Source organism: Physeter macrocephalus, chromosome 1 (assembly GCF_002837175.3).
Source record: "Physeter macrocephalus isolate SW-GA chromosome 1, ASM283717v5, whole genome shotgun sequence".
Taxonomy (NCBI): Eukaryota; Metazoa; Chordata; class Mammalia; order Artiodactyla; family Physeteridae; genus Physeter; species Physeter macrocephalus.
Window position 1 is genome coordinate 68,817,839 of NC_041214.2, and position 24,487 is coordinate 68,842,325.

Here is a 24,487-nt window from a genome sequence, read left to right on the forward strand (position 1 = left end):
TTTGCATATATTGAAGAATCCTTGCATCCCTGGGATAAATCCCACTTGATCATGGTGTATGATCCTTTTAATGTGTTGTTGGATTCAGTTTGCTAGTATTTTGTTGAGGATTTTTGCATCTATATGCATCAGTGATATTGGTCTGTAATTTTCTCTTTTTTTAGTATCTTTGTCTGGCTTTGGTATCAGGGTGATGGTGGCATCATGGGATAAGTTTGGGAGTGTTCCTTCTTCCGCAGTTCTTTGGAAGAGTTTGAGAAGGATGGGTGTTAGCGCTTCTCTAAATGTTTGATAGAATTCACCTGTGAAGCCATCTGGTCCTGGACTTTTGTTTGTTGAAAAATTTTTTTTTTTTTTTTTTTTTTTTTTTTTGCAGTACACGGGCCTCTCACTCTTGTGTCCTCTCCCATTGCAGAGCACAGGCTCTGGACGTGCAGGCTCAGCGGCCATGGCTCATGGGCCTAGCCACTCCATGGTATGTGGCATACTCCTGGACCGGGGCACGAACCCATGTCCCCTGCATCAGCAGGCGGACTCTCAACCACTGCGCCACCAGGGAAGCACTGTTGGAAGATTTTTAATCACAGTTTCAATTTCATTACTTGTGATTAGTCTGTTCATATTTTCTATTTCTTCCTGGTTCAGTCTCGGAAGGTTATACCTTTTTAAGAATTTGTCCATTTCTTCCAGGTTGTCCATTAAATTGTCATAGAGTTGCTTGTAGTAGTCTCTTAGGGTGGTTTGTATTTCTGCGGTGTCTGTTGTAACTTCTCGTTTTTCATTTCTAATTCTCCATGGTATGTGGCATACTCCTGGACCGGGGCACGAACCCATGTCCCCTGCATCAGCAGGCGGACTCTCAACCACTGCGCCACCAGGGAATTCTTCTTTCTCTAGTTCATTTAGGTATAAGGTTAGATTGTTTATTTGAGATATTTCTTGTTTCTTGAGGTAGGATTGTATTGCTATAAACTTCCCTTTTAGAACTGCTTTTGCTGCATCTCATAGGTTTTGGATCATCATGTTTTCATTGTCATTTGTCTCTATGTATTTTTTGATTTCCTCTTTTATTTCTTCAGTGATCTCTTGGATATTTAATAACGTATTGTTTAGCCTGCATATGTTTGTGTTTTTAAAGTTTTTTCCCTGTAATTGATTTCTAATGTCATAGCATTGTGGTCAGAAAAGATGCTTGATATGATTTCAATTTTCTTAAATTTACTGAGGCTTGATTTGTGACTCAAGATGTGATCTATCCTGGAGAATGTTCCATGTGCACTTGAGAAGAAAGTGTAATATGCTGTTTTGGATGGAATGTCCTGTAAATATCAATTAAATCTCTCTGGCCTACTCTGTCATTTAAAGCTTGTGTTTCCTTATTAATTTTCTGTTTGGTTGATCTGTCCATTGGTGTAAGTGAGGTGTTAAAGTCCCCCGCTATTATTGTGTTACTGTCGATACACTCTTATAAGGAATACAAAGACGGTAAAAGCTATTTTTGTTTTCGGGTTCACACTCCTCAAAATATCTTCCTATTTAGATAATTTTACTAGTTTAAAAGAATAATATTTAGTTAAACTTTAAATGTTTTTTCCAAATGCATGCAGGCTCCCAAGAGTACATGCACAGGTCGATTTTTCTGTGTATATGTGTTGACTAAAGAGGGGTTAGCTACTGTTGCCGAAAAGTGTGTGGTGAAATTGACCAAGCAAATGGTTTTTGTTCAGTATCTGTTTACTTGTCTCACTTTTTCAGAACCAAAAGTTTTACAGTACTACGGCATATTTAGGGTATATGCATGCATATTTTTACTTTTTAAAAAATGTAATTTCTGTTATTACAAAAATGGTTACTACACATTGAGTTAGAAAAGAGATAAGCAAAAATATGAAAATAAATCAATACATTCTGTGTTAGTCATTTTAGGCTTCCATAGTAAGTTACCACAGACTGGATGCATTAGACAACAGACATTTATTTTCTCACAATTCTGGAGCTGAGAAGAGCCAGACTCAAAGTGCCAGAAAATTAGCCTTCTGGTGAGAGCTCTCTTCCTGGCTTACAGACGACTGCCTTCTCTCCAAGTCCTCACATGGCCTTTTCTCTATGTACACACGGAGAGAGTAACAGATCTCTTCTGTCTGTCCCTCTTTTTATAAGGCCACCAGTCCTATCAGATTAGAGTACCATTCTTAAGATCTCTTTTAACTTTAATTACCTTCTTATAGACCCTGTCTTCAAATAGAGCCAGACTGGAGTTGAGGGCTTCAACATATGAATTTTAAGGGACACAATTCAGTCTAGAACACATTTTTTACACCCAGTAATTATTGCTTTGAACACCTTGAAATAAATTCCTATAGAATTAGATATAAATGTATATATATAGCCAAAATGAGATCATACTATACATATTATTTTGAAAATTGTTTAATTATCACTTTTTCATGATAGTAAACGTAATCATTTTTAATACACAGACTATATAAAGTTTTAGTAATCACTGTAGTCTTGTACAGTGGGTTTATCCAAACCAATGTCCAGTTGAGGCCTAAAAATTGTATTTCTTCTAATGCAGTATGATCCTCTTTTCCTCTTTTGACACTCAATGTCTGTGGGACCAAGTCACTGGTCCTGCATGTGTCTTTTTGCCTAGATTTGTAGGATGCTTCTTGTGATTTTTATTCAACTAATTCTTCTAATCCTTGTATTTCCTGTAAACTTAAAATTAATTCTTAAGGTTTATAATAGAAAACTCATTATGTAATTAGAGGATAAAATTTTTTAAGGACATTTTCTTGTAGCTGATGTTTTTGTCAGTATCCAGGACATGGTAAGGCATGCCCCATTGATTCAGGTGAAGTGGGGCAGAGTGGACAGAGTTGGGTCTTAAGACTAGAATTACCCCCTTGCATAAGGTTTCATTCACTGGAGGATATGGTAAAATGTAATTTCTGAGAAAATTCCAATATGGCAGGAAGAACATGTTGTCTGGGGCAGGTCTGATATCCGTTTGTATACATTGGTGTGGACATTCCAGTTATTTGCTGCCAATCCATTCTGATTGGTCAGTGTATGCTATATCAATTGATAAATATTTAAAATAAGAAAATAAGACCCTTAGTCTAGAACATATGACGTCCAGTCACTAGTGTTTGTTCAGAAACACCTTTGGCCATAGGGAGATCTCATGTGGAAAAATGGAGTACCCAGAAAGCTATAAAAATTATGATGATATATAATCCAGAAATTTTTACTCAGATAATTATGCAAGCAGTTGGCATTTAGGAAAGATGTGAGCAGACTACAAAAGCCCAGTCATCAAAACTGTGATTCTAGAGCAGATTCCTGTCCCTGGGGTGCAATAAAATTGAAAAAATAGAAAATAATTCAGAGTCCCAATCCTAGAAGTTCTATTCTAAAGTCAGGAAAGCAACAAATGCTTAATTATTGCAGCTGGGACTCAAGAATTAGCAGCAATTGTTAGTCCTCAAATCTCTTTAAAGAAGGTTGGGATTTTTCCTAGATACTGGGTAAGCTTACAGTGCAGGTGGAGATGAAGCTTTGTTAGCTATTGGGGAAGAAGATGACTGAGAATCAGTTGATCCTTCATGATAGCAACAAAAATGCAAGACAGAATTATCACTGGCACATAATTTCTGCACATGATGAAATTAAGGACTGGAGAAAGACAGCTGCTTTTGTGTCTCTTAGCTCTGACACTCTTCACCCTATTTGAATACAAATGTTCTCTGAGTGGAGCACATTTTTGTCATCTTGAAATCTTTTGAACTTCACATATAAAATTTAAAGCTTCCATCCAACTATGGAACATTAAAGACAGAAAACATTTGGTAAATGTGAGCTGGAAATGTTATCTTAAAGTAAGAATACATACACACATACACATGCACTGACTTTTAGAATAATAAACTGCATCTAAAGGTTCCCCAGGATTTTCTAATTTCAGAAGTATATTTATTATTTCGGAATACATTCAAGCTTACAGAAAAGTTACAAGAATAGCACAAAGAAATTTCTTCCTCAACTACCCAAGTGTAGGCTACAGACATGATAAACAGTTGCGTATGAATTCTCCCACAAACAGTGACATTCTCTTGCACGAACAGCAGGACCATTACAAACAGGAATTAAACTTTGATACATTTCTACCATGCACTACTTAGCCCCCATTCACCTTTTGCCAATTGTCCCAATAATGTCCTAAATAGCAAATAGATCTAAACTAGGATCATGTGTTGTGTGTTATCAAGTCTCAAATTTCCTTCAAACTGGAACAGTTTCTAGCTTTTGTTTTTAACTTTCATTGCTTTATCCCTTTAAAACTTACATGCCAGTTATCTTCAGAATATTCCCCGGTTTGGGTTTACCTGATGTTTCTCATGAATAAATTCAGGCTCTGAACCCTTGGCAGCAATATTATGGAAGTGAGACTGCTTTCTGATTGCTAATATTAATTTGTTCCATTACTGGTAAAGCTAACTTTGACCACTTGATTAAGGTGGTGTCCACCAGATCTCATTAAAGTTACTCTATTCTTTTTTTATAATCAATAGCATTTGAAGTTATGCAAACATCTTACCTCCACCATTTCTACCTTCACCCAGTAGTTTCAATGTTCACTGATGTTTTTTTGCTCAAGTAGACATGTCCAAGATGATGCCGACGGTGACCTTCTAAGTCCATCATCCTGTCTACTTTTATTAATCGACCTTTTTCTGTAAAGCAGAATTTTCTTTTTCTTGTTTGTTTGTTTTCTAAGGAACATCCATACTGTTCTCCATAGTGGCTGTACCCATTTACATTCCCACCAACAGTATAGGAGGGTTCCCTTTTCTCCACACCCTCTCTGGCATTTTTTGTTTGCAGATTTTTTGATGATGGCCATTCTGACTGGTGTGAGGTGATATCTTATTGTAGTTTTGATTTGAATTTCTCTAATAATTAGCAATGTTGAACACCTTTTCACGTGCCTTTTGGCTATCTGTATATTTTCTTTGGAGAAATGTCTTTACCTAACCCAATTTATGTTTAAGTTATTAATCTCTCTTTTTAAATATGTTACATTAATATACATTTTACCTAAGTTCAATCATTATATATATCTGTATATTTGTATTTGTATTCTGTTCTTTTCACTTCTAGTGTACCCATGTTTCTACATATTAATTTATATTTTAACAGCCACACATTTTATTGCAATTTTCCTGTTTGGGAAATCTATGTTGTTTTCTCTAATTGCTACTATAATTATACTGCAAAGAGTACAATTATTCTTGTAGAATAAATTCCAAACTGCAAGATTGCTTACACTATTGCTATGAAGAATAATATTATTTTACCTATAGGTTGTTTAAATTAGCAATGCCAACAGCAATATGAACGTGAAAGTTTATCCAAGATTTTACTGATATTTATTATTAAAATTGAAAGTGTGATCATAGTGCTGCTTTTAGTGAAGGAAAACAGGCTTTATGTACATTTGTTTTCAGACATGAGTATGGAATACTATGAAACAACATGTATTAGGATCAACATCATGTGTGGGGTTGTAAATAAATAGATGAAAAGCTGCTTTTTGCTAAGTTGCATGCCATTATTTGGACCTGGTCTTGGCCCTGTGACAAATAAAGAAGTCCTTCTGTCAGTTGAAAAGAACCAATGTAATCATAACATCCTTGCAAAAAAGGTTGTCTTCAACTTTCTTAGACCTCTGAGTTTCTTTTAAATAAAACTCTTAGACTTCAGGAGGAGGGCAGGTAAAATAATTTGAAATCTGTTAATGCAAATGTCTAGGAACTCTGTATGAGACATAAGAAAAAAATGTCTTTAAAAGCATCTATCAAAAAAGAAAGTAAAATGTCCAGAAGGAAACATGAAGACAGAATGAAAAATCAGAGAAATAAGCAGAAGAGTTGACCCTCTGGTCACCTGGTTTTGGGAGGTCATGGATCCCAGTGAATTAGGTAAATTAGAGTGGGAATATAGAGCTCACATGGGGACAAAAGACATGGTTATGAGCCTATAGGGAGAAAGGAGTTGTAACTAACATCTATATAAACCAGGACCATGGAGTTGAAGTAGGAAAACTAGAAAGAAATCCACCCACTGGTGGAGAAAAGCTTTCTTCTGCCTGAGCTCTGGATAAAAAAATTTTTAAAAAATCTTTTTTAATGTCTCTAGAAATAAAAAATCCTGGCTCCGAATTTTCATTAACATTGTAGTATAGAAACATCAAGCCAAAATATTAGCATAAAAATTGTGCCCAAGCCAGAAATGCCCCTGGGATGCCTGACAAAAGCAAATGCAATGCTGGGAAAATAAGTATTGGAGAAATACTAAGCAAAAGAAAGATGGAATAATTATATTAATGGGGGGGAGATTTTAGGGAAAAAAATTGGGATAGAAACAATATAAAGAATAATTGTTCTGAATAATCTATATAGAAATCAGGAACTTGTAGCAATTCCAAACTTGCATACACGTAACTAAGTAGTCTAAAAATATACAAGGAAAAATATTATACTATTGCCAAGATAAATTGATAAATTAGCATCATATGGGAAACTTTAACATGTCTCAATAATTAACAGAGAGAATATGTAGAACAGTTAATAAAGTTATAGCCACACAGTTTTCAAGCTTGATTTACTGGACCTATATATGAAATGCTACATCCCTGTAATAAAGAATGCACATTCTTTATATGGAACATGTATAAAAATGTTTATTCTCCATTTATCAGATGTAATAGCCTACAGGGTCACAAAACTCACCTAAAATCAAAGTATCAGTAGTGTATAGACCTTGTTCTCAGTTCATAATTAAATTAAGCTAGATATCAATATTAAAACAATAACCCACACCTTATATTTGAATATTTTAAAAATTCTTTGAACTAATACATTTATTATAGAAATAATTATCATAGAAATTTAAAATGCTAGAATTTGTAAGATAATAACACCATATATCAAAATTAGTGTGCTTCACTGCAATAGAAAATCTGTAGCCTTAAAGACATGTATAAAGATTAAAAAGTAATGAGCTAAGCATTTTAACTTAAAAATTTAGGCTAAAAAAACCCAGAGAATATATTCAGGCAAAATTTAACAAAGATACTAATAAGCATAGAATATAATATTGAAGCAAAAAATAAAGAAAAAAATATTGAGGATCCACAAATCCTAAAACTGGTTTTCTGAAAATTCTGAAAAATTAGCTAAACTCTAGTAAAACTGATGAAGGGGAAAAAAAAAAGACAGAAGTAAATTGATGTTAGAAATAGGAAAGGAAACAAAATTATAGTTAAATGACAATATTTTTTCTGAAGCATAAGAATAAAGCAAACAGCTAAATGCATTTAGAAGAAATAAACATGTAAAAATCTGAATTTACTTATATTCATTAATAATTTGAAAATATTAAGTGAAATAAAATGAAAATATACACTGAGTGAAAATGTACTCCTCCCCGCAACACACACGAAAAATACCAGGATGAAATACTTTTATATATGAACACTAACTCTCCTTTGTAAAATGGATAATGTCTGTGCTACATAAACTCTTACAGAATCAATGAAAAGAAGCAAAGATCACTAAACATTTGTGAGGTTATATAATCCACATATCAAAATCAGCCAAGAAAAAATTGAGAAGTATAATTATCAATAAGCCACTTATAAATATATATGCATATATCCTGAAAATATTAGTAACCAAAGACAGAAAATATATCATGACCAAGAAGGGCTTATTCCAGGAATACATGCATTTTTTAACATTGTAAAGTGAAAAGCCTTGTAATTATCTCAAAAGTTGATTCAACATCTGTTTATGCTAAAATCTATTAGCAAAGGAAGAACAAAAGTGATTTTCCTTATAAAAGGAATTTCCCAGACACCTATAGCAAACAACTTAAAAAAAAAACACAGTTGTAGAAATATTTTGTAGAAGTGAAGAACACAAGGAAAGGACCAAGGAATGCTGCTTTTACTGCCTCCATTCCACAGTGCACTGGCAGTCCTATACAAAATGATGAGAGCAGTAGATAAAAGCTTTACAGTTTTAAAAGGAATAAGCAAAACTATTTTTTGGTATGTATCTACAGTGAAATTAACAAAAATAAAAACCCTATAGATTAACCATTAAAACGTATAGGAGGGGCTTCCCTGGTGGCGCAGTGGTTGCGCGTCCGCCTGCCGATGCAGGGGAACCGGGTTCGCGCCCCGGTCTGGGAGGATCCCACGTGCCACGGAGCGGCTGGGCCCGTGAGCCATGGCCGCTGAGCCTGCGCGTCCGGAGCCTGTGCTCCGCAACGGGAGAGGCCACAGCAGAGGGAGGCCCAAATACCACAAAAAAAATAATAAATAAAATAAAATAAATAAATAAATAAAACGTATAGGAAATTAAAAAGAAGGTTTGTTATAAGATTAATATATGAAATTAAATAGCATGCTTATACACAGTAAAATAATTATAAATGCTATATTTTGTTAACATAGCAGGAAAACCTTAAAAATAAATTTAATAATAGTTGTGCAAATCTTTTATAAAGAAAAATATAAAACTTCATAAAAGACATGAAATCAACTGAAATAAATTGAGAGGCATACCATATTCATAGATAAAATGCATAATTTTCTCAAATGGTTCCATTAATTTAATGCAATTCTAATGAAATCCTGAAATGTCTTTCCATGGCACATGACAAACTAATATAAAAGTTAATATGAAAGTAGTGGTCCATAAATCCCCCCAAATTGAATAATAATTAAAAGAGACGATGACGATGTTGGTGATGGTGGTGGTAGGGGACCCATTACTTCAGTCATGATAAAGTTATGTTAATTAAAACAGTATGGCACTGGTTAAAATGAAATGCAGTAGCAAGGATAACAGCTTCATTAATGCTTCATGGAGAAAAAGATCCAATGAGAATTAGTATATGTGTGTGCAAATGGAAACATAAATTGTAAGGCACTATATTAACATAAGGTAATATTTCAAGCAGTTTGCCTTACATTTGTACATATTATAAGGTTTTCTCACTGCTGAATTTGAAAAAAATTAATATTGAATCTTAGATACAGCTGAAGAATCTTCTCTGGTTTTCTAACTCAAAAATAAGATGAAAATATTAAAAACAACAAATATAAGTTCATGACTGCCTCATCTAAAGTTCATTTATCTGGACAATTTGGAACAAACCTAGAACAGGGAATTAATAACTAAAAACAAACATGATTTCAAATGTATCACATTCTGGAGAAGGCAAAACTTTAGAGACATTTAAAAGATCAGTGGTGGCCAGGGGCTCAAGAGGAAGGGAGAGAGAAAAGTATAAGCAGGTATAGCACAGGAAATTTTTAGGGCAATGAAACTGTTCTATATGATACTATAATTGTGGATACATGCCATTATGCATATGTCAAAACCCATAGAGTGTACAATACAAAGAGTGACTCTTAATATAAATTATGGACTTAATGTATTAATATTGTCTCATTAATGGTAACAGATATTGATCATGCTAATGTAAGATGTTAATAATAGGGGCAGGGGAGAGAGGATATTTGGGAACTCTGTGTTTTCTGCTCAGTTTTTCTGTATTTTGAAACTGCTCTAAAAAACCCCACAAAGTATACTACTTAAAAAAAAATTGAACAGAAATGTATAGCACGTAAATTAGAACTGCAATACTCAGATTACAATACTCACAATACACAATTAGCAGATTTCCTTTTCTCCTATATGAGGCACTCAGGTGTTCTCTTGAGGTCTCTTTATTCTTGTTTAGTTATAATTTTTTCAGTGTACTGATTTTCTATTTAAATTGTTAGTAGGGCACATTCAAAGAAAGAAGCAACTTATTTATCATAACAGTTTTCATATAGCAGTAACAAGTGACATTTGAAGGCCCATCAGTATAGCATGTCTACTTTGCATTACTTGCTTTCTAATTGCCACCCTCTCCCCAACAGTACCACTTGGCTGCCCTTGGACCTCTCATAGAGAAACCACCGTCCCACCCCCATCCCCAGCCCCCAGACTTCCCAGGATCCATCAAACACAGGATTAACATATGTCATCACCAAAGACCTTCAAAGACCACTTCAGGGCTGTGACCGAAGTCCTTTCTGATTGGTGTCTTTGCCTTATTTGTTGTCAAAATTTTTGAATATCAAGCATGAATAGAAGAACTCAAAGAGGCAGGGCAGGTGGCAGAGATTTAGTAGAGAGGTGAGAGACCTACAAACACAGGTAGAAATGAAAACTCCAAGATTTGAAATTAAGTGTAGCTTTAAGAATCTCTATTCTTTTAATTTGTGTTAAATTAATTAAGTAATTTAATTTGCTTTATAGTTTTCAATGTGATAATGTAATAATGAATCATACGAAAAAGTTAAATCATCTTCACATGCTATTTTTCTGAAGCTAGACAAGTACTTAAAATTTTGAAAATATTTTTATCTGAGTTTTTTTCTTTTTTAAAAATATGAGCTGTCCACATCTCCTTGAGGTCTTGTTCTGTGTGCTTTCCTGTTGAACCCCACTGCAGTTTTTAATGTGAAATTTAGGATTGCCTATTTATGGTTCTGAAGTTCTATGAGGCTAGCAATTATATCTTAGTCCTCATTATATAACAAGCACCTAAAATAATGTCTACCCAAAGTTTCAAATACATATTTGCCGAAAAGTGTAACGTTGGTTTTCTAGAAAAATTCAGTTGTTTGGAATTATTTGTCTGATCATATTGGATAAATAAATTTGAATGCTCTAAGAAAAAAAAACAGCAGAATATAGAGAAACAAGTATCTTTTAATTTTCTTTTCCCCCCCAGAGGAAAGAATTGTCAGCATGCAAATTCAGACAGTCACAAAATTTGAAACAGTTACTAATGTTGTTGGATATTTAAAGGGCTCGACATCTCCAGGTAAGTAGACCCAAATATTTATAATCTACACTTTATATGAAATATCACAAGAAAATGCTCTGTAACAATTTAATAGCATAGTTAAATGTCCTACTTTAAATGTAATTACAAGTTTATACCACTTTAAAGGGTGATATATAAAACCAAGAAGCAGGTCTTTATTCTTTCTTACCCAATCCCTTCAAAGATAAATCATAGTAGAGAGTGTAAGAGGGAAAACAAAACAAAACGGAGAAAACAGAGTTTAGATTTGTTAAATTGGCATGTACCTGTGAGTAAAAGCTATAGAAACCAATGTTTTCTTTTTCTTTTATTCACTGTAACACCATTGAAGATTTTATTTATATCAAGAAAAGACTCTTTTAAAAAGGAAATATTTTAGTTTTAATTATGTGTTTTTAAAAAAAAAAAATTTTAGTTTTCAAATCTTTCATTGTCAGTCTGTGTCCCATCTCTGACCCTTGGTCCACTGACAATTCTGCCTAATGTTTGCATGGCTTAGGTTTTGAAGGTGCTTATGAAAAGGATCACCTGGTTACATTTTAAATAGTTTTATACCTTGTTATGGGATGCTTATGGAATCTTCAGATGATACTATATAGGCTAAAAAAGTGAAAATAACTGACAAATATATTAATTAACAAATTAACAACAACACTTCTGAACATATTGTGAGGTTGAATGACATATTACTGTCTGCTGTGCTTGTTTTACATGGTAGAATGCAGTAGTCTTTTAGTACATTTGTGCCATTGCTATTGATTTCGTTGAGATATTTACTCAAGTTATCCTTGGAGCATAATTCTTCTCCATGATTTTAGTCAAACTGACTCCATAATTGCTAACCCAGGAAATTCTGAGATCAAGTTTTACATTCCCATCAAGTTTCCTGCCAGCCAACTCTTTAAAAATTCACGGACATCTTCTCTCTGATTTCCTTACAGTAGCAACGATGAACAACCTCTGATCATAATATCTTTAAATACAAGATATAAATGAATTTGGAAATTGTTACTATTGCATTTCAACCATTTCAACAAATTTATATCATAGGGATGTCTAATTGAAGCATTAGAAATATTTATCATCATTGCTACATTTGCTAGTTATTTTTGAAATACCAAACTGTACAAAATTATACTCACTATAGGATTAAAAAAAAAAAAAAACAACTTTCCTTATTGAATTCAATGTAGAAAAAAAACCCCAAATTTTAAAAATCAATTTACTAGTAATATTCCTTGGTGTATAATATGTAAAGCTTCTCAATTTTATTTATTTGAATTCTACACAAAAATATTGGCTATTCATTCACATGCTTTTCTTATTTAATGACTCTGAAAATTAGAAATAACCATCAGTTAGTATTAAGGTTTTTATATGTGGTTTATCCAGAATACAGACAATTCCAAACAGAATTTTTATACATATCTGGGAGATGAGTGAATCAATTCAACATTGCAGGCACACTGTGTATACTGTTAATTAAGTTTTGATAAATTGTTGACAGATCAAATTCATTGTTAGTTCCAATATCAGTGTGGAAAACTAAAATAGCTTCACACAGTTATGTTTCCAGTAAAGTAGTGTTTTGATGCCATGAAGTCAAGGTGTGATTCATTCATTCCATACATGTGTAGTACTTACTATGTGTCAGGTGTTATTCAAAGTGCCTTACAAATAGTAACTTACTTAAAACTCAAAACAACTGAATGATGTATGTACTATTTTTATTCCCAATTTATGGTTGAAGAATTTAAGACATGAGAGCCTAAATAAGCTTTCTAAGGTCATACAACTAGTAAGATGAATGGCCTGGATTCAAACCCAAGCAGGAAGGCTTTAAACTCTGTACACTTAACCGTCAAGTTATGGGACATCTCCTAAGGAAATGACACTTAATGAAGAAAAATCTTTTTACACAGATTGTAGGGCTACTTGATAAAGGAAATTTAGCTGTGTACCAACAACATTCACTGGCAAAATCAGAGGAAACTCTGGAGATACATTTTTAGTCTACCTTATTACTGACAATCGTCAGCAATATACGTTATTCAGAAGCCATCAATGTGTCATGGAGATCTTTCTAGTAGTGTATCTAATGGATTTTGTATGATTATATGAAATAAAATATGTGAAAAAGAAAAAGTATTTGGATGACTTTTGATGATGATTTATTTTTTCCATCAGAAAAAGGAGAGGGTCTAAAACTCTAAGTTGGAAGTGAAAACTGATTCCCTAAATACTTCATTTATTGCAAAATCCATACATGACTACCACATTTTTAATACTTACAGCTACTGAATAACTGTTCCCTCAAATGTATGAATAGTTCATTAATACTTACTGAGCATATACACATTGTTTATAGAGCACTTCCCACTATGATTCTGGCAAAATGTTAGATAAGGGTTTCATTGTGGCATATTTGTATACTTCATTAATTAATATGCATGTTGCAGACGACAGTAATATGGATCTAAGCTTTGGATTCATAATTGAGTTCAGCAGCTGCCTCTGCTTTGATATACACAGATGTGTGAGTCAAGACAGTGGGGGAAAAATGTTAGTCTTAATTATCAGAACAATTTTGCATAATTGTTGCTCGGTTGTGCAATAGGATCATGTAAATATCATTAAATTTATTGTTAAGATGTATATTGTATTATAATGGCTCTTGTTGTCTTCTATTTGCAGACCGTTATATCATAGTTGGCAGCCATCATCATACCGCATACAGTTATAATGGACAAGAATGGGCCAGCAGCACTGCCATCATCACAGCTTTTATCCGGGCCTTGATGTTAAGAGTCAAGAGAGGGTGGAGACCAGACCGCACTATTGTTTTCTGTTCGTGGGGTGGAACAGCTTTTGGAAATATTGGCTCTTATGAATGGGGAGAGGTAAACATGCATAAATTACTATGCCTTGCTCTCAAAATTGCACGGTCACTCTCTCGCTCTCGCTTTTGCTCTGGACTAAAGTAGATAGTCAAATTGATAAAGCCATGAACAAGAATGTGCATCTCAACCAGGGTGTGCAGTATGCTTATTTGCTGAGATCACTTCTAAGAATGCTAGGGAATTAGAGTTAGACCACAGTGATTTGTGTATGATCTACAGGTATCTTATTCTTGTTGCTACCAGACCTACAGACTCTGTTACGCCCACAGTGGTGTTTACCTGGTTATTGTGTTTCTTCTTAGGTTGACAGGCACTGGACAAGAAAGGGTCAAGTGATACATACCATTACCTTTTTTTTTTTTTTAACTTTCTAGCAATTTTCTGGAATTAGGAAACAATCTTGTATGTAAAATGTTTATTAACTTAGCATTATACCTTACCTAAACCATATAGAGATTGGAATCAAAATAGCAGTTTCCTTCCTTCTACCTTTTTTTCTCCCTCCTTCTACCTTTTTTTCTCCCTCCCTTCAATCCTTCCTCCCTCTATTTTTACACCCCTACCTCCCTGCTCCTTCTTTTCTACCTATATCTCTACCTATCCACTTATCTAACTACCTTAGGAAGTCTTTGTTCAAATGAAATCTTGTGTGCAATGGATCACAGTTAGAATACAACTGGAGTAAATTTTCAAATATTTCTGATATGTCTGTGTCTCACAAATGCACTCTTTTTAATGGGATATGACAACTTTGGATTGATGCCACATTAACAACAATAAAAACATCATAAAACTCTTAGATATTCTATTTATTTTTATGACTTTATAAAAAGAAGTTTAATGGAAATATATAGAAAAAAACCTACATAACTTTAGCTAGGAAAATAAAACCATTTGATATCCTAGTTTGTATACTGCTTCAGTTTTGCAGAAAAAAATCTCAAATATATAAGGAGAAATTCTCTTGTTTCATTTTTCATTTAATCACTCAAAAAAAAAAGATAAAATATCTATTGGCTATCAAGAAAAATCAAAAGAGGTATACAAAAGAAAATAGCAAAGGTCTTTTTAATTTGAGAGAAAGAAGTCTTCAAAATGAGAAAAATTTTACAGTTGTAAAATTTATCAAGATTCACACATTGCAAATTGAAATGCTTTTCTGTATTCAAATTAGTGGTGTGAATTTTTTCCCATTACTCAAAAGAACTAGTTCAAATAAAGAAATTCCACTGCTGACAGAACATTTTAAAATTGACAAATTTTTAGTAAGATGGAAAATGTAATAGCTGAACCAATCTCTCAAACTTCTATTCCAAATTCCATACTTTAAGGATATAAACAATTTAAAAAATCTAGGGAGTGTATTTGTGATCTGGGATGATTTTACTAATTCAGAATTTTTTTATCATAAAGAAAACAATGCTTTAGTTTTCTTGTAACAATAAGGCACATTTTAAAAAAATGTCTTTAAGATTCTTTCCAAAAATTTATTCTACTATCTCATACAGCCTTCTCCATATCTATCTAATAATTTTCATAGTCAACTCATGTTAATTCTAAATTAGCATGTGTATTTCTAAGCTGTGTTCTCAAAGTAGGCTTGTGTAACATTAATAGTTCCTAACTTAAATTCCTAAATATCCTTAACCCCTCTGCATGGGAAAGTGAAGTGTACTGCAAATAGTCCTTGAATTTATTTGAGCATCATGCATGGTAACCTGCAGTTTGTTCAGTATTGTGGCCTTGTGTGTATGTGAATAATTACATTTTCAAATTAAATAAATATTTTTGTAGTTAATAAAATATTTTGTTTATTTACTCTGTTGTACCTTTTGGTAATTTTATAGTTTCTCAATCAACAGATACTAAAAATACAACTATTATACTGTGGGGAGTCTAAAAGGAAAAAATGTTTATGGTAGAAAAGTCTCTTCCTATTCAAAAAGGTTAGGGACCTCTGTCTTAGAGTATTTATTATATGTATGTATGCATATTTGACAACTAATTATACATCCAGTCACTTTCTGGCTTTTTCCTTGACTAGGTGAGCAAAAATATATAAGCAAAGAAAATAGTTAATATATAGATTTGATTATTAGCTTATAAAATGTACTATTGTAAATTGCTGTATCTGAGATTATTTCAATACAGTTCATGAAGCCTTTTTGTAACAATCTGGTTGAGGAGGAATTTAGAAAACTATTAGCTTTCCTGTTCTGTCTACTCTTATCAAACCTACTTCTTCTGAAAATGAAAGATTTTCTTATAGATGAAAGCAATTTGTGCGCTAAATATATTCCCTAATGAAGATGAGTAAGGAAAGCACTTGTTGACAGGTCATAATGCTCTTTCTAATTTTGCTTACACAGGAACCCCTTGAAACTCAGAGTTGTGATTAAAAAGATTAGGTTATACTGGTCAAATGGAATTTATAGTGATAAAGTTATTAGAGATTTGACTCAATACTGATTTCAATCCTTGAGGAAAATTATAACATTTTACTAAATCGGTTCTTTATAAAGTACGATTTCTCCTGTGAAGAATCTTCATCTTCAGGCTATTGTGGAAATACTATATAGACTTTGCAGTCAAAGAAATCTGAGTTCCAATCCTCTCTACCATAAAACAAGTGGTCTTAGGCAAGATTAACTTCTCAAGACTTGATTCTTCAATGAGTACACTAATGCCTAGGTTGTGAGGTTCTCATGAGAGTTAAATGGACTGACATATAGACATTGTCAGTGTGGTAGTATGTAAATAGAAGCTGTTTTTCTATAGCTCTTGTGTGATAATGGACATTTTAATAACAATATTATGTGTAAACCACAGTTCATCATTTCTATTTATTTAAAATATTTATTTTTAAATAAACTGTCTTTTCACTTCTTTTACAGAGGTATAGCTGAATTTTCAACATAAACTAGGAATAATATTATTGATTTGCTAGGTGTACAAGCCCTTGCAGACTTTCATCTGATAGTGTTGGAAGAGGAAAGATATGTTTCTAAGATACAAAATAATATAATACAATTTTTAGGATATATCTATATAACTGCCACCATGATAATTACTCATTAAATATTTGCACAAGAAAAGGAAGCAAATAACAGAAGGACTTCTTAGTGGTACATTAATAGGATCAGTGGTCTTCAATTTTTGGAAGTAGGATTTAGCAGAAAAGTGGAAAAACTATTATACTGAATCATTTTATTCTACTAATGTGGATGAAATGCATCAGGTTTTACTTCAAGTAATATGTGCAAGGCCACAATTGTATTATGCCCTATTTTGCTCAGAATATAAAGCAGCTTTGTGCAAAAAGTAGCTCAACACTTCAACGGAAAGGGCTGGTTTTATTAAACACTGAAGTGGTTTATCCATGTCTGTTCTCTAATTCAATGACTATAAAATTAAAAGCTGTCACTAGGGCAAATATTCCATCCTGTATTCTGAAGTTGAATCTTATACTATATTAACCATATAGGGACATTTTCTCTTAAATTTTTATCTTTTTTAGGAACATGAACATGCTTTAAAATATTTTGTTGTATGTTATATGAAACTCCTCACCACCCTTATTTAAAACCCCTTTATGACCCTTAGGTACTCTAGTAAATAGTATGGGATGGCTTTACATTAAAAAAAAAAAGTATTATGCAATGTAATGATTTTAGGTAGGAAGTGTTTATTATTCAACATGTAACTGGTAAAGTGGAATCTGTTACTTTTATTTCTGTTAAAGATAGTTTTTTTTTTTTTTAATGTCAGGATTTCAAGAAGGTTCTGCAGAAAAATGTTGTGGCTTATGTTAGTCTCCACAGTCCTGTAAGCGGTAACTCAAGTCTCTACTCTGTAGCTTCACCATCTCTTCAGCAACTGGTGGCTGAGGTAAGATGAACCACTTTTGAATAAAATGATTTTGCAAAACTGCTTTTTTTCCTATAATCTGGCATTTCTTGATATTTTCATTTTTTAAAATAAAACCATCCCTAAGTGGGTTTTTTTGTTTTTTAATATATTTATTTATTTTTGGCTGCGTTGGGTGTTTGTTCCTGCGTGTGGGCTTTCTCTAGTTGTGGCAAGCAGGGGCTACTTTTCGTTGCTGCACGTGGGCTTCTCATTGTGGTGGCTTCTCTTTGTTGAGGATCATGGGCTCTAGGCGCACGGACTTCAGTAGTTGTGGCATGCGGGCTCAGTAGTTGTGGCGCACGGGCTTAGTTATTCCTCGGCATGTGGGATCTTCCCCGACCAGGGCTCGAACCTGTGTCCCCTGTGTTGGCAGGCGGATTCTTAACCACTGCACCACCAAGAAAGTCCCCCGAAGTGTTTTAATGAATGATCTATTGCTGATTATTTTTTATTTTTGTCCCTTCAACCAATGTCCTATGTTCTGAAATTCTTTACTTTCTACTCTCTTATGGTTATAGTTGCAGGCATGAATTACACATCTATAAAGAATGTGTGTAAAAATGTAAATTTATTTCTTAAAAATTGAATTTAGTGTTTAAGTTCCCAATTCTGCCAATTTTGGCATGTTGTGGTAAACTTGGTTACTTTGGGATTTCTTCTCCTTCATTCATGTTTTGACTAAATGTGGAACCTGTTCTGTCTTTTCAACTACACTGTAATCCTCCTCATAGCAGGACCTGTGTCTAATTCCTATAATATCGTGAGAAGTAAATTCAAGATACTTGGAAAATATTGTTTGCAGAACATTTAAGGAAAAGGAAAGCATGTTTTTTTCTACAAAGTAACCAAAAAAATCATGCAGTTTGTGATAATGTCTTGCTAGAGTTATCTATTTTTTAAATTTAGTTACTTCTCACCTGTTTCAAAGAAATTTACAGAACATCTTTCCTATTTATTGTTAGAGTTCACACTTTTGTTTCTGCATTCTTTTTATGACTTTCACTAAAATGATATGTATTACATCTCGGAATGAAAGCAATTATGCCACTACTGCAGGGTGGTTTTCTCCCAACCCCAAGGGCTACTACTGTTGTATATTAGAAAATGACCTTTTAGATACGCACAGAGTGTCCAGTATCACAGACACTGAACTAGAAAAAGAGAAGGATAATGAACAGTGCTTTGGATTAGCCATAATTCTTGATTGAAATGTAATGCAAACTAACATTTTATGACTTTCATAACGTATTTTCTAGTTTAATAATTTTCACTGACATTTACATATGTAGTATAATAAAGAAGACATTATGAAAGATGAAATAGATAAACATGTACATTTAAGATCAGCCAAACCCCAGTGTGCATGCGTGTAAATTATATCCAGAACTGTAAGTGAGTCTCTCCTTCTCTTTGTACTGCTTTGAAATCTCTGACTTTCTTACATGTCTGGAAAAAATGTCAAAAGAGGAAAATCAGCTGCCATTGTCTCCCTTGGGAAGTTAAGATATTCCTGAATAGGTTATCAGGAAGAAGGAAGTATGAGCTCAAGTGTCCAGAAACTAGTGAGAGTTTAAAAATTATGTCTTTTCCTTCTTGTGTGTTATAATTTTCCTATTTGAGAATCTTGGAAGATACATAATCATTGAAATTCATAGGTAAATAGAAGTAAACTATTAAGGAATATCAAATCTATAAAAATATCTACCTATAGAAATATTAAATCTAAAGAAATGTCTGCAAATATAATGATATTTAAAATGCCTTTGTATATCTTTTAATAGAGGACTATAAAATAAATATAAAATATTTTACTATCTAAATCTAATAATCTGAGAATATGGCATGGTTTCTAAATAATGGCAAATGCACCTTCTTATTTGTTGGTAGAGTAAACATTCTGTTCTAATTTGAAAATATTTATACTAACCAAAGAATGAACTGGAATCTGTATTGAAAGAAAATTTCTTTTGGTTGAAATCTTGTGTGTGTGTGTGAGTTTGTTCTACAGAACAATTTGGAAGGGTAGGATTATCACAAGTTCAAACAATCGATAGCATAAGCAATTTAAAATAGTGGGGATTACTTATCTATATATATATTAAATGTTTTAATACAGAACAAATATATATGATAATTTAAGGTATATTTGTATACAAAATTTTAATGTCACATTTTTTTCTTAAGATATATAGGTGCCCTTAAAAATATAAACGTTAAGAGAAGTGAAGGAAACAAACCCCCACAATAATTCATATGATTTAGTTAAAAGAACTTAACAATAGTGACATTTAAAAGAAATATTTAAAATGTTTCTTTCAAAGAAAGAACTTAATTATAACATAAGGACCTATGTAACTTACAAAGACAAATATATTTTATCAATCTTTAGTATCTTTATATTTCATCAGTTTATTTAGATTCTGTTACCATATATAAATGACATGTCCCATATAATCCAGTACAACGCCCCCCCATCAGCCCAATAAGCAAACAGAACAAATTCAGAATGATTCTACATGAAACAATATTTTCTATAAAGAAAGCATGCTCATTAAATTGTGGCTGACAAAAGGTGGTATGGAATTATTAAGTACTCTTGTATAGCAATGTGTAGATTCTAGAAAATCTTGATAAGTTCATGTAGTGGACTTAAATATGTCAGGCAGACTCTCTAAAGAATTAATGTACAATACTGTATTTATTGAAAAAAAAAAACTAGTCACATATAGACTATTTTAATGGGTTATAAGCTTGATGAATACCAAAAATGTAAAAAGGTTGCCTTAAATCAAATACCAGCTTAAACTTCATTAATAATGTGTTATCCCAATCAAGGAAGACGGTAGTCTCACTGTACTTGGTCCATCAGACACTTTGGTAAGAAATTATTTTTATTTAAGTAGACTTACTGGGTAAATTGAGGTATAATTTACATAAAATTCTCCCTTCTTGCTCGTATAGCTTGATGCTTTTGGACAAACGTAAGTATTTATTAAAACACCATCGCAATCAAGCTATATAGCATTTCTGTCACCCACAAAAGTCCCATCATTCAATCTCATCCCTTCACCTCCAGTTCCTGGCAATCATTCATCTGATTTTTGTCCTTACAGTTTTGTCTTTCAGAATATCATAAAAAATGGAATCACACAGTATGTAGCCATTTGTGTGTGGTTTCTTTTACATAGCATAATGACTTTTAAGATTTACCCATGTTCTTAGATGTGTCAGTAGTCTACAGCACCTTCTAGACCACTAAGGAAACAGTCAGTAATAATTGGATGAGTGTAATATCTTTGGTGCTCTCCCTCTGGTTTGATATTCTAACTTTGGTTTTGAAATGAAGAGAAATTAAACTATTCACATAAGAAAATAAGCCATTTCCCTGAGGTTAGTCCACTAAATTTGAACTAAATCATCCTGAGTGAAAAAGATGGAATCTTTTGAAGATTGAGAAATGTTTAATTAATCTAAATCCACTGCAGTGGATTATAGGTTTTTCTTGGGATTCATGAAAGCTCCACTTTCAAAAAAATTTCCTGAAGAACAGTGAAAAGTTGATGGTTACTAAAGATGGATAATAGGAACATGAGAGTTCATTGTACTGCTCTCTCTTCTTTTGGGTTTATTTGGAAATTTTCATTATAACATGAAAAAAGAATCTCAAAAATACTTAAATTTTATAAGTTACAACACTAATAAATTATTTTGTTTTCTGAAAGTAGCAATAATCTACTAGTGACTTACACGTATATCCCCATATCCCCTCCCTCTTGCGTCTCCCTCCCCCCCTCCCTCCCTCACCCCTCTAGGTGGTCACAAAGAGCTGAGCTGATCTTCCTGTGCTATGCAGCTGCATCCCAATAGCTATCTATTTTACATTTGGTAATGTATATATGTCCATGCCACTCTCTCACTTCATCCCATCTTACCCTTCCCCCTCCCCATGTCCTCAAGTCCACTCTCAACATCTGAGTCTTTATTCCTGTCCTGCCCCTGGATTCTTCAGAACAATTTTTTTTTTTTTTTAGATTCCATATATGTGTTAGCATACGGTATTTGTTTTTCTCTTTCTGACTTACTTCACTCTGTATGACAGATTCTAGGTCCATCCACCTCACTACAAATAACTCAGTTTCGTTTCTTTTTATGGCTGAGTAATATTCCAATGTATATGTGTGCCACATCTGCTTTATCCATTCATCAGTTGATGGACACTTAGGTTGCTTCCATGTCCTGGCTACTGTAAATAGTGCTGCAATGAACATTGTGGTACATGACTCTTTTTGAATTATGATTTTCTCTGGGTATATGCCCAGTAATGGGATTGCTGGGTCTTATGGTAGTTCTGACTTTAGTTTTTTAAGGAACTTCCATACTGTTCTCCATAGTGGCTATATCAATTTAACTTCCCACCAACAGTGCAAGAGGGTTCCATTTTCTCCACACCCTCTCCAGCATTTATTGTTTGTAGACTTTTTGGTGATGGCCATTCTGCCCAGTGTGAGGTGATACATCATTGTAGTTTTGATTTGCATTTCTCTAATGATTAGTGATGTTGAGCATCCTTTCATGTGTTTGATGGCAATCTGTATACCTTCTTTGGAGAAATGTCTATTTAGGTCTTCTGCCCATTTTTGGATTGGGTTGTTTGTTTTTTTGATATTGAGCTGCATGAACTGCTTCTAATTTTGGATATTAATCCTCTGTCAGTGGCTTCGTTTGTAAATATTTCTCCCATTCTGAGGGTTGTCTTTTTGTCTTGCTTATTGTTTCCTTGGCTGTGCAAAAGCTTTTAAGTTTCATTAGGTCCCATTGGTTTATTTTTCTTCTTATTTCCATTTCTCTAGGACGTGGGTCAAAAGGATCTTGCTGTGATTTACGTCATAGAGGGTTCTGCCTATGTTTTCCTCTAAGAGTTTGATAGTGTCTGGCCTTACATTTAGGTCTTTAATGCATTTTGAGTTTATTTTTGTGTATGGTGTTAGGGAGTGTTCTAATTTCATTCTTTTACCTGTAGCTATCCAGCTTTCCCAGCACCACTTATTGAAGAGGCTGTCTTTTCTCCATTGTATATTCTTGCCTCATTTATGAAAGATAAGGTGACCATAGGTGCGTGGGTTTATCTCTGGGCTTTCTATCCTGTTCCATTGATCTATATTTCTGTTTTTGTGCCAGTACCGTACTGTCTCGATTACTGTAGCTTTGTAGTTTAGTCTGAATTCAGGAAGCCTGATTCCTCCACTTCCGTTTTTCTGTCTCAAGATTGCTTTGGCTATTCAGGGTCTTTTGTGTTTCCATACAAGCTGTGAAATTTTTTGTTCTATTTATGTGAAAAATGCCATTGCTAGTTTGATAGGGATTTCATTGAATCTGTAGATTGCTTAGGGTAGTAGAGTCATTTTCACAATGTTGATTCTTCCAATCGAAGGACATGGTATATCTCTCCATCTGTTTGTATCATCTTTAATTTCCTTTATCAGTGTTTTATAGTTTTGTGCATACAGGTTTTTTGTCTCCTTAGGTCAATTTATTCCTAGGTATTTTATTATTTTTGTTGCAATGGTAAATGGGAGTGTTTCCTTAATTTCTCTTTCAGATTTTTCATCATTAGTGTATAGGAATGCCAGAGATTTCTGTGCATTAATTTTGTATCCTGCTACTTTACTAAATTCATTGATTAGTTCTAGTAGTTTTCTGGTGGCATCTTTAGGATTCTCTATGTACGGTATCATGTCATCTGCAAACAGTGACAGTTTTACTTCTTCTTTTCCAGTGTAGATTCCTTTTATTTCTTTTTCTTCTCTGACTGCTGTGGCTAAAACTTCTAAAACTATGTTGAGTAGTAGTGGTGAGAGTGGGCAACTTTGTCTTCTTCCTAATCTTAGTGGAAATGGTTTCAGTTTTTCACTATTGAGAACGATATTGGCTGTGGGTTTGTCATATATGGCCTTTATTATGTTGAGATAAGTTCCCCCTATGCCTACTTTTGGAGGGTTTTTATCATAAATTGGTGTTGAATTTTGATGAGAGCTTTTCTGCATCTATTGAGATGATCATATGGCTTTTCTCCTTCAATTTTTTAATATGGTTTTTCCATTGATTGATTTGAGTATATTGAAGAATCCTTGCATGCCTAGGATAAACCCCACTTAATCATGGTGTATGATCTTTTTATTAGGCTGTTGGATTCTGTTTGCTAGTATTTTAATGAGGATTTTTGTACCTATGTTCATCAGTGATATTGGCCTGTAGTTTTCTTTTTTTGTGACATCTTTGTCTGGTTCTGGTATCAGGCTGATGGTGGCTTTAAAGAATGAGTTTGGGAGTGTTCCTCCCTCTGGTATATTTTGGAACAGTTTGAGAATGGTAGATGTTAGCTCTTCTCTAAATGTTTGATAGAATTCACTTGTGAAGCCATCTGGTTCTGGGCTTTTGTTTGTTGGAAGATTTTTAATCACGTTGTCCATTTTTTTGGCATAGAGTTGCTTGTAGTAATTTCTCATGATCTTTTGTATTTCTGCAGTGCCAGCTGTTATTTCTCCTTTTTCATTTCTAATTCTATTGATTTGAGTTTTTCCCTTTTTTTCTTGATGAGTCTGGCTAATGGTATATAAATTTTGTTTATCTTCTCAAAGAACCAGCTTTTAGTTTTATTGTTCTTTGCTATCGTTTCCTTCATTTCTTTTTCATTTATTTCAGATCTAATCTTTATG

General features: G+C 33.4%; 1 protein-coding gene across 16 annotated transcripts in view; it reads left to right on the forward strand.

Annotated features, from left to right (window-relative positions):
- Positions 1-24,487, forward strand: part of NAALADL2 (N-acetylated alpha-linked acidic dipeptidase like 2) — a 1,565,958-nt gene that overhangs the window by 1,132,239 nt on the left and 409,232 nt on the right. For all 16 annotated transcript variants that reach the window (XM_055083873.1, XM_055083848.1, XM_055083869.1 and 13 more), the window contains 3 exons: positions 10,867-10,959; positions 13,657-13,862; positions 17,631-17,750. In XM_055083873.1, coding sequence (XP_054939848.1) covers positions 10,867-10,959; positions 13,657-13,862; positions 17,631-17,750 — 419 coding nt within the window. The remainder of the gene's footprint in view (positions 1-10,866; positions 10,960-13,656; positions 13,863-17,630; positions 17,751-24,487) is intronic.